The sequence below is a fragment of the Lonchura striata genome, chromosome 5 (assembly GCF_046129695.1).
Source record: "Lonchura striata isolate bLonStr1 chromosome 5, bLonStr1.mat, whole genome shotgun sequence".
Lineage (NCBI taxonomy): Eukaryota > Metazoa > Chordata > Aves > Passeriformes > Estrildidae > Lonchura > Lonchura striata.
The window spans coordinates 23,413,626-23,427,483 of record NC_134607.1 but is presented as its reverse complement, the minus strand read 5'-3'; the positions used below and the strand labels follow the sequence as shown (position 1 = coordinate 23,427,483).

The window sequence follows — 13,858 nt, the reverse complement described above, 5'->3', positions numbered from 1 at the left end:
TGCCCACTGCCTCTCCATGGGGCACGAGGGAAGTGGGCAGCACCCAGTTAACAGCCTTGAAGTGACTGCTTTCAAAAAAGGAATTGAGAACTGCTGGGGGAATTCCACCATCCCTGCTCCCTACTCATGGGAGCAGGGAAATCATCGTGGCAAGGGCCTGAGTGACTGAGGAATGAACTACAGGACTGAAGGGGCAGGATTTAAGCTGGGCAGGGTGCAGAGAAGCTCCTCAGGGGTCCAGGAAAGTAAGGGGGAATATGCACTCCTTGGGTCAAAAGACAAGAGGAGCAAGATCAGGAAAGAACTCTTTATTTCCCATAAATACAGCAGATTCTTCGCGCCGGGCGTCTCATTTTAAACGTTTGTTTTCTTCCATTTACAGAATTTTGCACTGAAAATATATACAAGTCTATTCAAGAACCAAACAAGATCTGCAAAGAAAAAACCCATACAAAACCCTGAAGAGACGGGAAAGGGAAGTAAGACAGCAGAATCCCAGCATAAACACCTTGCTTCCCCTCCCCTTTACTGCCTGCTGTGCCCAGCTCTGACACATCACCTTCGCTGCCCCAAGCCAGGAGTGCGAGGCACCCTGCTCGTCTCCATCTCGCACAATCTCTGGCAAGTCAATGCAGAGCACAGCTTGCCTTGGCTTTTTATGATCAGGCCCTCTCCAAACCAGCTTAGGGTTGGGAAGCAGCTCCCATGGTCCTAAGTGCCATGGGACTGGGGATTGCTTGGGATGTGCTACCCTCGGTCTCCTCTGTGCCTGCAGATCCCAGCTCTCATGTCACAGTGATCGGGCGGCTGGGGTGAGGCCCCTCCCCGGCACAGGGAGCCAGGCCTGCCCTCAGCTGCAGCAAAGGTGCACAAGGCACAGCTGAACCCCCCCCCGTGCCCCAGTGCAGAGCTTTGTGGTGATGAGCTGGGCTCCCACCTCCCACAACTCCCAGCCCATCACTCACCCCTCTGTGAGAGGACACTGAAGAGCTGAGAAAACCCCCCTGCCCCCCTGAGCTCTGCAGCCCAGCCCAGCTAGGGAAAGGAAGTCTCATGCTGCTTCCTCTCCCCATCTGGCAGGAGGCTGCAGGCAGACTCAACCCCCACAGCATGGCCCTCTCTTGCCACCATTCCTAAAGCTTGCTATGATAGATAAAGCCTGTGGGAATGGTGTAGGCTTCCCTGATGTAGGGGTTCAAAATGCCAGCTGAAGGGGCTGGCTAAGCACAGAGTAAGCCCTTCCCAGCCCCTGAGGCCCCACCTCTCACCGACGGCTCTGTAAGCAGCTAGGACAGAGATATGTGATCACTCCCTCTGACCCTCCCACACCCCAAGCAAAGACAGCTGTCTCTCTCTAGGTATCTGGAGAGATACCTAGGCTCTGCTCAGTCCCATTCCTCATCAGCTCCAGTGTGATCCCACCAGATGGAATCACTGGGGCCCAGCTCTAAGGAGGGGGCAAGGGGGACAAGTGAGAGCACCATAGAGCATGAAGTAGCTAAAGGGCTGAGAAGTGTGGAGGGGGCAGACAAGGAAAAGGATCTTCCTTTGCTAAGCCTTGCCCTGGGCTGAGGTTGTTAAAGCTCCCTGTCCTTGTTCCCCTATGCACCTAAAGCAGGAAAGCACGGTTAGAAGAGAAGCTGGACAGACTGGGGAGGGAGTGTCATCTTCAGAAGAGCAGGGAAGGCAACTGTTCACACACATGAAGCTTTCCACTCCACTTCTAGTCTTGTGAGATTAACATCTCCTGGCATCTCTGCTCTCCTCCTTGAGGCATGCTCCCTCTGGCCCTTGCCCGGCCATCTGGAGAATAGAGTGTGAGCACCAGCCCCCCACCCACCCTCCCATTTCCTCTGGCTGCTCCAGCCCCACAGGGCTGGCTTCCTAAGAAATCTGCAATGTAGTGCCTGCAACATGTGGCCCTAGAGGTTTCCCCAGGATTCTGGTGGGGGAAACTGGTCCACATCCCCAATTTCATTGTAGGTTTGCTCTCCCATGGTGAAGGTCAGTTTGTACCGTAGCCTCACTTTCTCCTGGAGATGGGAGAAAAAGGATAAGCAGTCAGAAGGGGAAGAAAGGCATGAGGCACAAAACATTCACATTGGAGATGCTACTGAGTAGAGGGAACACGGATAGGGTAGTGAGGCTTTGCCTAAGTACCAAGACCAGCCTCTGTTCATGCCCCAGGAACAATGCTGTTACCTTCTGTGGGTTAGCGAGCAGCAGGACTTGGGTGATGGCACTGGGGTGGACAATGGGATTGAATGCTGGCAGCTCCGTGCCTGAGGGAGGCTGTAGCTTCACCTTCATTATCTAGGGAGAGAGTGAGAGAACAGAGTGACCACATTCCTGAGAGTGACTTGACAGCCAGAAGCCCTGCTCCTGCACTTGGGAAGCTTCTGCTATGAACTCAAAGACAAAAACATTGTGCTAATCTGAAGGTAAGAGAATTTGCTCCCATGCCCAGAGCTCTCTCCACACACCCTGTTTTTCCTGCAGTAGAATCATGCTTTGGCCCAGTCTGGGGACCTGAGCTCCAGCAGCTGTCTTACCTTGGGGACGGCAGACTGAAAGACAATATTGCGGATGGGCTGCGGGGCTGTGCTGAGCATAGAAATCACCACCACAAGCACATCAGGCCTCTCGGGCAGGGCATCCTTAGCAAAGTGGAAGAGGACACGGAAGCCATGCTGATCATACACTGTCACAGGGAGAAGGCTGCCTGTGTGGGAAAGGCAGGGACAGGCAGCAGTCAGCCAGACAGCACCTGATAGCACCTTTCCCCATCACTCCATACAAGTGACAGAGACACCATTCCTCTTCAGCCTCCACAAAATGCAACAAGCAAGGAGTTTCTTCACAGTCTTCCTGCACATGTGTGCAGGGTTTAAATCCCGCCACGCCTCCCCCCATCTTGTTCCCTGGCTCACTGGGTTTGATCGACTCCAGAGGCACAGTGATGTTGGCCAGCGAAATCTCCTGTGGCAGCGCAGTGGCAGGAGGCCGTGGTGGCACTGCAGCACTTCCTGCTGGTGTGGTGGCAGCTTTTGGAAGTGTAGCAGGGGCAGGCAGCTCTGAAGTCAGAGGCAGCGTGGGGTTAGGGGAAATACTCTGGAGTACAGGTGGAGCACTGGGATTGTGGGCTGTGGTGCCAGAGCTGCTCCTGTTCTGCAGATCCCTCAGGGTGAGCCGAGGGGGTGGTTGCTGCTTCTCCCTACAAGGGGGAGAGAGAGAGCAAGGAGTCAAACAGGGCACTGAAATGCTGTCCTGCACCCCAGAAATGGAAACAATTGGAAGAGATGCAAGACTGTACTACCAAATGCTTACCATCGCACTTGTTGAGATTCTGGAGGCAAAGACTGCTGCAGCAGTGTCTTGCCCAGGAGGTCTAGGTCATCCAGGCCACTGCTGCTAGGAGATGGTTTGGGGGAGGATGCACCAGCATCTGCTTTGGCTGGTGGTGTTGCCATGATAGGGGTGATAGTGAGCTCATTGCTGTCTGATGACTGTGAAAAGAACACACAGGAGAGCCCCAAAGCAGGGCTGTGTATAACCACCAACCATCAGATGTAGCATGTTTCCCTACCTACATTTACCACCCTCCCCACCCTCTTCCCTAGCTCCCAGTTTATTACCTGAAAGCTGTTCCAGCCGCTGCTGTCACTGGCCTGGACAGGATGTGGTGCTGGGTCATTCAGGCCTGCCAGGAGTAAATGCAAACATTAAGCTTACCTACTGAATCAGTAAGAGCATTAAAAAAGGCCTGAAGAAGCAGCAGGGCAGAACCACAAATGTGGTCTCCATTTCTGGCCCCCATCCTTGCATGGGAGAGAGCCAGGAGGGTTGACAGTGGCTTTTTTTCTGTCCAGATAGCTTCATTTATAGTTTAGTTCTCATTGCAATTGGCAGAAAAATGACTACTACTGAGCTGAGCAATCTAACTGACTATGTTGCCTACTTGATGCTGTTGTATTCAAAACCACTTGACTTAGGAAACAGACACTTTGTTGTGCAAAGCAGGACTGTAGAGCCTTCTAGGATTGGCACCTTTACCTAATTTCATGTGAACAGTTCTGGAAGTCCCATGCATCTGCTGTCAGCTCATGACTTCAACAGCAAGCAGAAAACACAAGGAACTGGAGGTGAACCACCCTTGTGATCCCATCTGGGGATGGCTGTTGCATCACTCTTGATTTACCTGCCATGTCAGTTTACCCAGAGCAAGTCAGTGGGCACATCCCTACAGGCTCTCTCTGACTAGCCAGGAAAACACCATGGGACTAAAGTTCAGAATTGTAGCAGAGTCCTTCCCTCCTCTCCCTCACACTACATGAAGGAACCTCTGTCTTTCATTATTCGCTTCTACCAGAGCTCTCTCTTATTCAAGTTCCTGCCAAAGAAGAACTATCAAGAGTCAAAGAATGAAGAACTTTTGCTCTGGATTTCTCACCTAAAGACATGAGTTCATCATCCAGCAAGGAGACAGAGCCAACTTGGTCAGGCACAGGGACTGCTGAGCCACCTGAAAGGGTGGGCAAGGCTGGGTAGGAAGGGCATGTTGCTGGAAGCTCCAGGCCAGACAGATCTAGAAGTGCTGATGTGCTGCCTGCAAAAAGAAAAGAATCTGAAAACGTTATTCAGTCCTTATGCAATGTGGTGAGGCCTAGCTCCCATCCTTCCTCACACCCCTGCTCTCCCTTCCAGTTCCCCTTCTTCAGGCACCAGTCACATCCACAAGCCATTTCCTTATGTCACCAGCCCCACTCTAAGCTCCTTGCAGGTTTCCCCTTTCCACTTCTCTGTCTTACACTGCAGGAAACCAGCAACAGGGTCCCTTTGCTTGACCCTCCTGTCCCCATTCTTCAAGTCTCCTCACCTCGAAGGGGACTGGCCACCGTCTCCCCATTGATCTCTTCTCCCCGTACAAGCTGCTTGTAGAGATTGATCACCTGGGTCAGATTGTCATTGGCTTGCAGAATCTCCGCTGAAAATAAGTATGAAAATAGTGAAGAGAGTAACTTTTATTCCCCAAGTCTGTCTGCTTCTCCCAAGCAAGGCCCAAGTTGCTGTAAACAAAACCACTGCAGAGAGCATTTTCACCATTGTTGCTGCAGGCTGCACCAGAGTACACTGACACCTCCAGGGCAGTCTCAGCAGGAATGAGAAAGGCCAGATATGTTTACCTAGAGCTTCATCGTTGTCTTCTGTGTCACTGGCGAGCCGGAAAAGCATGGGCCTCATGCGCTCACAGCGCTGATACAGCTCCTGGGGGAGCAGAGAAACAGGGATGAGGTTAACATCCTCACCAGCAGGATACTCAGCTGGGTGTGCAAAATAGGCAGGAGGATGAGGGGATAAGGGTCACCCATTTCTGCTAACCCCAAGGAGGATTCTGGGACTGCCTTTCCTCACCTTCATTAGGTCCTCATTGCTTTCCGTTGTCTCCCCCTTGCTGTAGTTTGTCACCATCTCTGTCAGCAGCTTCACGTTGTTGTTCACCTCCTCAATGGCATTCACCCTCTTGGAGATCTTCTCCATGCGCTTTTGGTCCTGGAGGGGAAGCACATGGGGAAGATGTTCTAACCTGGAGAGGAGAAAGGCCAGGCCAGCCAACCACCCTGGACTAAAGGCCAGCAACACTGCCCTCAAAACAGCTCCTACTCCAGTAGGAAACTCCAGGTCATCTCTGGGCAGGAACATGCCAGACAGGATGGAATTGCTGTTGATCTAGTGCTGCAGCAGGGCTTGGGCCACAAAATGCACCCAGAGCCATTCCTCCATGTAGTCAGGGGATGGCAGAACTCACACAAGGACTCTTTCACAGCTGCTGCAGCCAAATTTTGGGCAGAATCTCCATATGTCTACATGAGGTCACAAAGCCAGTCCTCCTTTGGTGCAAGCCATCACCACCCAGAGCACAACCCCCCAGCTCCCCTTCTTCCCCAGTCACACCTCCTGAACCATCTCCTTGATGAGCTTGTTGGCAGCCCGGAGATCCTCAGGATGGGAACTTTTCAGGAGGCGAGCCAGTGTCTGCAAAAGAGAAGGTACTTCTGAGCCCAAGCTCAGGGATGGCAGCCAGAGTCACTACCACAGGAGCCTGTGGGCTATCAGAGACCAGGGAGAGAAATACAACCAGCCTTCCTTTTCCTGTTGTAGTTTTGGTTATGCAAACTAGGTCTTTCCTGAAGATCCTCTGCATTCAAAACCTGCTCTGGCCTGCTCATTACCCACCATGGAGAGTCTGGAATGCAGCAGCACTGAGGCAGGAAAATAACCTGGTTTATACAAGAATTGCCATGGCATTGTAATGGACTCCTACTTGGACTTCTTCACATGCCTATTTGCTGGTGAAGAGAGAAAGCTCCCACTTCCTCTCCACAGCCAGTGAACAGTCCCACTGCCCATCTACAAATCCTCATTTTCACACTCTGACTCATGGAGGCAAACTATATCCCTTGCAGCAAACTGGCATCACACTCCTGCTGCACAACTAGACCCAGAGGAGTCCAACACTTGCTTAAATGTATCAGGACTGATACTGCAGAGATTTGCCTGAGTGGTGACACAATTCTGATGGAAAGAAAACACAGGATGGGTCCAGGTGGCTATAAGTGGTTGGGCAATAAGCAGATTGCAGTGCTGGGGGTGGGGAAGAGATAACAGTAGCAGCATCTGGGGCTGGGATTTAAACCTCATGGCCAGATAACTCCGAAGTCTAGAGAGCTCACAGCAGCAAACCTCCCCACACCTGCTTGGGCCAATGTCAGCACCTCATCCTTTGCACCATCCTGCAGCTAAGTGCTCCAAAGGTCAAACAGATCTACATGTCCCACTCCTCTGGATGTTTCCTTTGTCAGGATTTTGGAACAGGCCCTCAAGCATTCCGGTGATGCATTTTCTGAAGGACAGCATGTGGAGCAGGGACCTTGACTCTCCCACATCAGAAGGACATAAGGTACTGGAGCAGGAAGATGATGCCTACTGTCCCTCTCCTTGCACAGAGCCCTTACCTTGGATTTTTCTTCATCATCAAAGATGATGTTCTTGGGTCGAGGAGGAGGTGGTGGGAAAGGAGCGTCATCGGGAAGTTTGGGGTCACACTTTACAATCCCTGCAGTAGACACGGAAGGAGAGATTGGGAGGACTCACCTATGCAGGGATGGCACTGTCACCCAGGTCTTTTTTCCCTAATGACCCACCAAATCCAGCTGGGACAGAGGGTGTGTGCATTAGCTCCTGTTGCACAAGATCCTGGATTGTATTTCTATTCCCTATAAATATCCTCTCTTAGAAAATTCCAGCATATACTGCCAGAGTACTTGCAGCCCTTCAGCCCCAGACCTTTCCAGTGCCCCATCTCCCATATGACCAAGCAGATGTGCCCTTCAACCCAGCAACTCCCTCTGCTCAGCCAGGAGCCCCAAGGCACCTGTTCCATCTCCTGACCCTGGTGCTGAGTCAGACTGATGGATGCCCTGGGTCTGGGCAGAGGGAAGGGAGAGCTTGTTTCAGATATTTCCCAGACAAAAAATGAAGGAGGGCAAAACCATCTGTCCACCTGCCTCTTCCAGACCACTGCCTCTCACCTTGCTTCTTCAGCATCTGGTAGGCTTCAGATATCTTCACCTCATGAGGCAGCCCTAATGTCCAGCTGTACATCAGCTCCAGGATCTTTGACTTCACTTTTTCTGATGTTCGGCTGCCAAGATACTAGAGGAAGAGAAAAGAGAAGGCACGAGGCTGATCTGAGCCATTGCAACTCTGGCCTGTTCCTCTCCTCGCCCTCCCAGGAGAAGTGAGACCGTTCCCAATGGCATAAGGAGGAAAGAGGAAGCAAGCAGGAAAGCTCATGAGGGCCTTGCAACACTACGTTGTGCCTAGTTTCCATCACAGGAAAAACAAGAGGTGTGAGAAATGCTGCAGCAGCAGCTCCTCAGCAACACACAGGGACAGGTGGGAAGGCTCAGGCAGGTCTCCTCTCACTTATGAAGGGAAGGGTTCTATGAAAAGAAGCTGCTCAGCAAGGCAGCCCTTTAGGAATGAGGGGACAGCAGGCTGGGAGAGGGATGTGGGTAATGGTCTCTGAGGCAGGCCCCCGAGCAAGGTGAGCCCCAGCCCCTGATCAGCACCTAGCAAGTGCCATGCAATCATCTTTTAGCCTTTTCACATGGCTCTGATGGGAGCACTGGTGGTAGAAATAGTGCATGTGCCACCAGAAACAAGTGGCTTAAGGCAGAGGACATACTCTAGGGTGCTGAGCAAGAGGACTTTAGGATGCTGCTGTCACGTCCAGGGCTATTCATCATCACAGATCACAAGCTGTGACTGGCAGACAAAGGTTTTCCTTAGTCATATTTAGCCTGTGTTCCCTTAACTCTACACTTGCTGGTGTTCACTGCATTGACTGAATAGGGCACAGCTTGTTCTGCTGCAGGAACAGCAGCATCAGCAGAGGAGCAGGTACTGACTCGGTCCTTCAGACGGACTCGCCAGAACACCACTGACCAAGCCTGGTCTTGCCCTCCAAGAGTGTCTCAATCAAGTTGGGACACCCCAGAGTGACATGGTCCTGTCAAAGCTGGGGGAGGATCCTGAGCACATGCAGCACAGACTGAGCCCAACAGGAATGCAGGGAAGGTGACTCCAGGCACGCACATGAGCTCAGTAGTCTCGCAAGTGCTGGCCACACCATGTCCAGCTGGCCCTCAATTTCCTACAAGAATCAGCCTGGAACAGAGGGTCAAAACTCACTTCCCACCAGAAAACTCACGGGGAAACAAGGGCCAGATCTCCTACTAACACTGTCCTATTTCGCCCACATCCCAGTGGGTGTCTGACCCTTTTTCTCAGCTACCACTTTTTCCCAAAGCCTTCCTGCCACCAGGCACCAGTCCCTTCCAGCACGATGCCGTGAGACCCACCTTAGGGGACACCACCTTGATGAGCTCATTGAGGAAGCGGAACTTGCCCACCTCATCGTGGAAGCGTTTGCCACAGCTCTTCATGCAGGACTCCAGCACCTGGGGAGAGGGACCAGGTGAGTCCCAGCATGGGGTCAGCAGCAGGATAAGGAGCCAACTCCTTCCTGCTACCCCCTCACCAGGTACAGAGCCTGTGGCTACTGTCACAGCAGCACAAAGGGACATCCCCTGTCCCCTCCCAGGTGGTCAAGCACCCTCCCACAGGAAAGAAAGATTCCTGTCTTTGGGGCCAGTTTTGGCAGAGACGGGTCAACAGCCCATCCAAAGGGTTACCCTTAGAGAGGTCACAAGCACCAGGGTTTCAAAGTTGGATCCACAACATGATTAAGAATCATTGAATCCTTTAGGTTGGAAAATACCATCAAGATCAGTCCAACCATTAATGCAGCGCTGCCAAGGCCACCACAACAAAAGCCAAAAAGCTTCCTGTTCAACTTCAACAGGCTATTATCCTTCTAGGAACAAAACCTTTCCAAGTAACCTCTCCTGACTTGTGGAGCCACCTTCAGTCCCTCTCCCACCCAAGGGCCCAGGTGCTCCAGGGCTTTCTCAGAGAGAATTCAAAGCTTCCCATGCTTCTCCAGTCAAGCTGGAGCATCTCCATGCCCTGCCCCTCCATCTAGTTCTACCAGCCTGCAGATGCCCTTACCGTGAGGGCCTGGATAGCTTCCCATTCCTGTGGAGACTGGATCTTGTGGGCAAGAAGCCGGGTGGCAAGTGGAGGACTGAAAGGAGGGAGGGGAAAAGAAAAGCTTGCCGGTTATTGACAAAATGCCTGGTACCTCCATTTCTGTCTGGGAATCCAGAGTTGAAAAGCATGTTGCAAGTTGAAGATGCTGATAAGGCACTAAGACATCTCAAAATCCAGAGGGAACCTTCCATTAGTGGACCAGGACCACCCCACCTACCCCCACCTTGAGTGCCTTCATGCCTATTCAGCTCTTGGGAAAATCCCACTGGATTTTGCTGGGTGGGAAATCGTAACTAGGCCTGTGACCTGGAGAAGCCTGGGGAAAGGACAAAGCACTTACCCCTCTAGCTCCTTATTGAGCTGGTCACAGAATGCATTGATACCATCCCAGTCCAGGTCCTTGTTCAGGGGGTTTGTGGCTTTGTCTGCGGGCAGGAGGAGGGGACGGTGAGAAAATAAACCCAACAGGCTCCCATTCTGTGGAGGGACATCACTGACCCCGCTCCGTCCATGCCAACTCCAGCGGGCGCAGCAGCAGGGGATGGCGTGGGAAGAGAAACACACCCGTGTCCACTCGCCCCTTCCCACGGCAGCCTTGTGCACGAACTCTGGCCCACTGTTCCCTCTGACCCAGCGTAGCCCTGCCTCCGGCTGGGCCCTGGGGTCTCACCCGCCGCCCCCAGGTGCTCCCGCACCACGGCACCAGCGCGACCCAGCCCCTCTCCCTCGCACCCTGCGCCCCCACGCCCCATTGCGAGGGGAGCGCTGGTCGCAGCCGCACTCACTGATGCGCGCCTCCAGCGTCTCGGGCTCCATGCCGGCGGCCCGCGGCTCCTCAGCGGGACAGAGGCGCTCCGCCGCCGCCCTGCCGCCGGGCCCGGCGCGGCCGCGCCATGGAGAGCGCCGATCCCTCGGCACACAGAGCGCCGGAAGCCGGCCGGGCAGGGCGCCGCTCCGCCGCCAGCGCGCCCCCTGCTGCCGCGCACTGCCGCTCCACCATGAGCGCACGGCGCAGGGGCAGGGAAAGGCGCGGGACGCGGAAGGACGCGGAAGGAAGCGGAAGGCTGTCCCGGAGAAGGACACAGAGGGCGAGCGAGCGCGGGGCGGGGCAGAGCGCCGGAAAGCAGCGGCCGCGCGGAAACCGGGCGGGCCGGCCCCTCCCGGAAGAAGCGGTGTTACTGGCAGGTGAAGCCACTTCCGTTACGAAGAACGGGCACTTCCGGCGGGCGGCCAGCGGCGTGACCTTTAAAAGGACACGGGCCCACCGCGTGCGGCGCCTGCGCGGTGCGCGCCCGCCGGGCCCGGCAGTCGGGCCGGGGTCGGGTACTGGCTAGTAATAAATATAAATATCAATGGCAGCGAGTGCCGTCCCCTGCACTGTACTGATCTGGCAGCGCCTGGCCTGGTCCTTCTGCCTGGCCGAGCAGCGTGCGGGGCGGGCGGGGGATGGGGGTGGCTGGCGATGCTCCAGAAATGGCTGGAGCGTTCCAGGACAACAAACTCCGTTTGTCCCCGCTTTCCGTGTGCTTCTGGCGGTCTAGGCCAGCCAGCTGTGGCACCTAACAGCGCCTGGGGTCCTGGCAGGAGCAGGAGCAGCAGGGCTTCTCCCCGCTTTTGCAGTTTGCTTTCCTGCATTGCCCATCCGGGAGCAGCTTTGGGCAGCCCCTGTGTGAGGGGTGCCCCTGTGTGAGGGGTGCCCCTGTGTGAGGGCAGCCCGTGTGTGAGGGCAGCCCGTGTGTGAGGGCAGCTGCTGTGTGAGGGCAGCCCGTGTGTGAGGGCAGCCCGTGTGTGAGGGCAGCCCCTGTGTGAGGGCAGCTCCTGTGTGAGGGGTGCCCCTGTGTGAGGGCAGCTCCTGTGTGAGGGCAGCCCGTGTGTGAGGGGAGCCCCTGTGTGAGGGCAGCCCGTGTGTGAGGGGTGCCCCTATGTGAGGGCAGCCCGTGTGTGAGGGGTGCCCCTATGTGAGGGGTGCCCCTGTGTGAGGGCAGCCCGTGTGTGAGGGCAGCTCCTGTGTGAGGGGTGCCCCTGTGTGAGGGCAGCTCCTGTGTGAGGGGTGCCCCTGTGTGAGGGGTGCCCCTGTGTGAGGGGAGCCCCTGTGTGAGGGGTGCCCCTGTGTGAGGGCAGCCCCTGTGTGAGGGGTGCCCCTGTGTGAGGGGTGCCCCTGTGTGAGGGCAGCCCCTGTGTGAGGGGTGTCCCTGTGTGAGGGGAGCCCCTGTGTGAGGGCAGCCCCTGTGTGAGGGGTGCCCCTGTGTGAGGGGTGCCCCTGCGTGAGGGGAGCCCCTGTGTGAGGGGTGTCCCTGTGTGAGGGGTGCCCCTGTGTGAGGGCAGCCCCTGTGTGAGGGCAGCCCCTGTGTGAGGGGAGCCCCTGTGTGAGGGGAGCCCCTGCGTGAGGGGAGCCCCTGTGTGAGGGGTGCCCGCTGGTGGCGGCGGCTCTTGGGGCTGGGGCGGGCCGGAGCGCCGGCGATAAGGGCACAATGCAGCCCAGAATCCGGCGTTCCGGCCTCTGATGTGCAGGCAGGCGTCTGAGCCCCCGTGCTGGGTTACTCATTTACAGCACTAATCCCACGGCTGACGAGGGAACTGCCTTGCTGTCACCCCTAATGGCTTTTCCTGATGGATAGCCATTGTTTTGGTAAGGGCTTTTTGGCCATTAAAACGCACTTTTTGGCGCCTGAATGTAGTTCTTTTTTTAACTGTTACTGCCTTGCATCACAAAGTCCTTTTAAAGTGCCTTTCATAGAAAATTGCAACATCCTTCCCCTTGCTGCGTTCAGGCACGTTTTACACAGATTATTTTAATCGTATGAGTCAACCCTGCCTGTCACTATTCCTTTGATTTTTCTGAGAATCCTGAAGTCATCTGTAGGAGCCCTCCAGGTCATGTACGATCTGCATAGAAGGCACGCAGCGCTCCATCCCCCACAGCGATGCCTCTGAATGAGAGGTTTCGCAGGCTGGTGTTTTACACAGCCCCCTTTTGCTCAGGTTTCGGTCCGTCTGAGTCTCAAGCCTGTTTGTTTTCCTTTCTTAGGCAACACCCAGTGGTTAGCAAGTCCAGGACGAATGGAAGGCTGCACCTCTTTTCGGCCGGTTGCAAACAATGGCAAGTGAACTCGTGCATAACAGTCCTGTCAGCGGCGACCTTGCTTTTATTTCTCACAGATTTACGAGTCTTTCCCATTTGGTACATCTGCTTTCCATATAACAGGGACTCAAAGTGCAGCCAATGGAAAAGGAGATCGGAATGTGAATCTTTGCTCCCTGTAAGAGCAGCTAGATGATGTGTGAGGAACAACCTTTCTCCCCTCGATTTATTTTTACCGACAGCTGGAATTTTAAGCTAGGTTTGGACGGAGTGAGGCGCTCCAAGTTGTAATTAACACTGCTCCAGAAGGAAAGTACTGGAGCTATAATTAGCTTGTAGCCAGTTGTGGAGGAAAGTGATGGCGTGCAAGCCAGGAGCCTGGATGAGCACAGCTCACGGGTTAGCCCTGTGCTGGCACAGGGACGCAGTCCGCGGTTGTCCGGCTCTGCAGCACTGCCCGCAGAGGGCACCAGCAGGCAGGGGAGCGCCTGCCTGAGCAGCCCGGGCTCAGCGAACACTCCTGCTGCTTTTGAACTCGAGGTGAATCCCAAACAGGCCAAGTCCCTCTCCATCGGTTAGGAAAGGCCTCACAGAAGAGGCCAGTCTGCCTGGGAGAAGGGTTTTCCACTTGCTAGGTCGTCTTCTGCCGGCCAGAACCACTCTGTCACTCTGTCTCTGTCCCAGTGTTTTTTTGGTTTCTCTGCTGTGTGTTTATGTGAGCCCTGAGATGTTTCTCAGATGTGCCTGTGTGCGCTTCCTCTTGGGTCATCAGCTGTGGCCCAGGATGTGAGCTTCTCTTTCCCCATCAGATTCTTTCTTTGGCAACGTGTTTTGCCAGAGACCTTTCACTTTCCTGAAGTTTGGTACTGTGGTCTTTTGTTCCTTTTTGTTTTTCCTGTTTGTTTGTTTGTTTGTTTGTTTGTTTGTTTTCCTGCTCTGGCTGACTCCATCAACCAGTTCCTGGGGGGTTTGCTCAGTTTTCACTCTGCTACTTTCTCTTGGAACGAGCTGGCAGCATCTCTCCTGACATCACCTGGGACCATGTACCTCTTTACACAATCCTCTGGCTTTGCAGCCCTGCCATTCCCTGACCTTGGCTAA

At 54.6% G+C, this 13,858-nt stretch overlaps 1 protein-coding gene across 1 annotated transcript; it reads right to left on the bottom strand.

Moving 5' to 3' along the window:
- Positions 1–293: 293 nt before the first annotated feature.
- On the bottom strand, positions 294–10,620 carry GGA1 (golgi associated, gamma adaptin ear containing, ARF binding protein 1). Its single transcript, XM_021554002.3, has 17 exons — positions 10,461–10,620; positions 10,016–10,100; positions 9,634–9,709; positions 8,925–9,023; positions 7,590–7,713; positions 7,014–7,114; positions 5,953–6,033; positions 5,413–5,550; positions 5,184–5,265; positions 4,877–4,984; positions 4,451–4,606; positions 3,636–3,700; positions 3,328–3,506; positions 2,931–3,214; positions 2,553–2,722; positions 2,203–2,313; positions 294–2,033 (listed from the first exon to the last, which is right to left on the bottom strand). Exons 1-17 carry the CDS (start codon positions 10,489–10,491, stop codon positions 1,923–1,925), a joined length of 2,001 nt encoding a protein of 666 aa, XP_021409677.1. The 5' UTR covers positions 10,492–10,620; the 3' UTR covers positions 294–1,922.
- Positions 10,621–13,858: the final 3,238 nt, after the last annotated feature.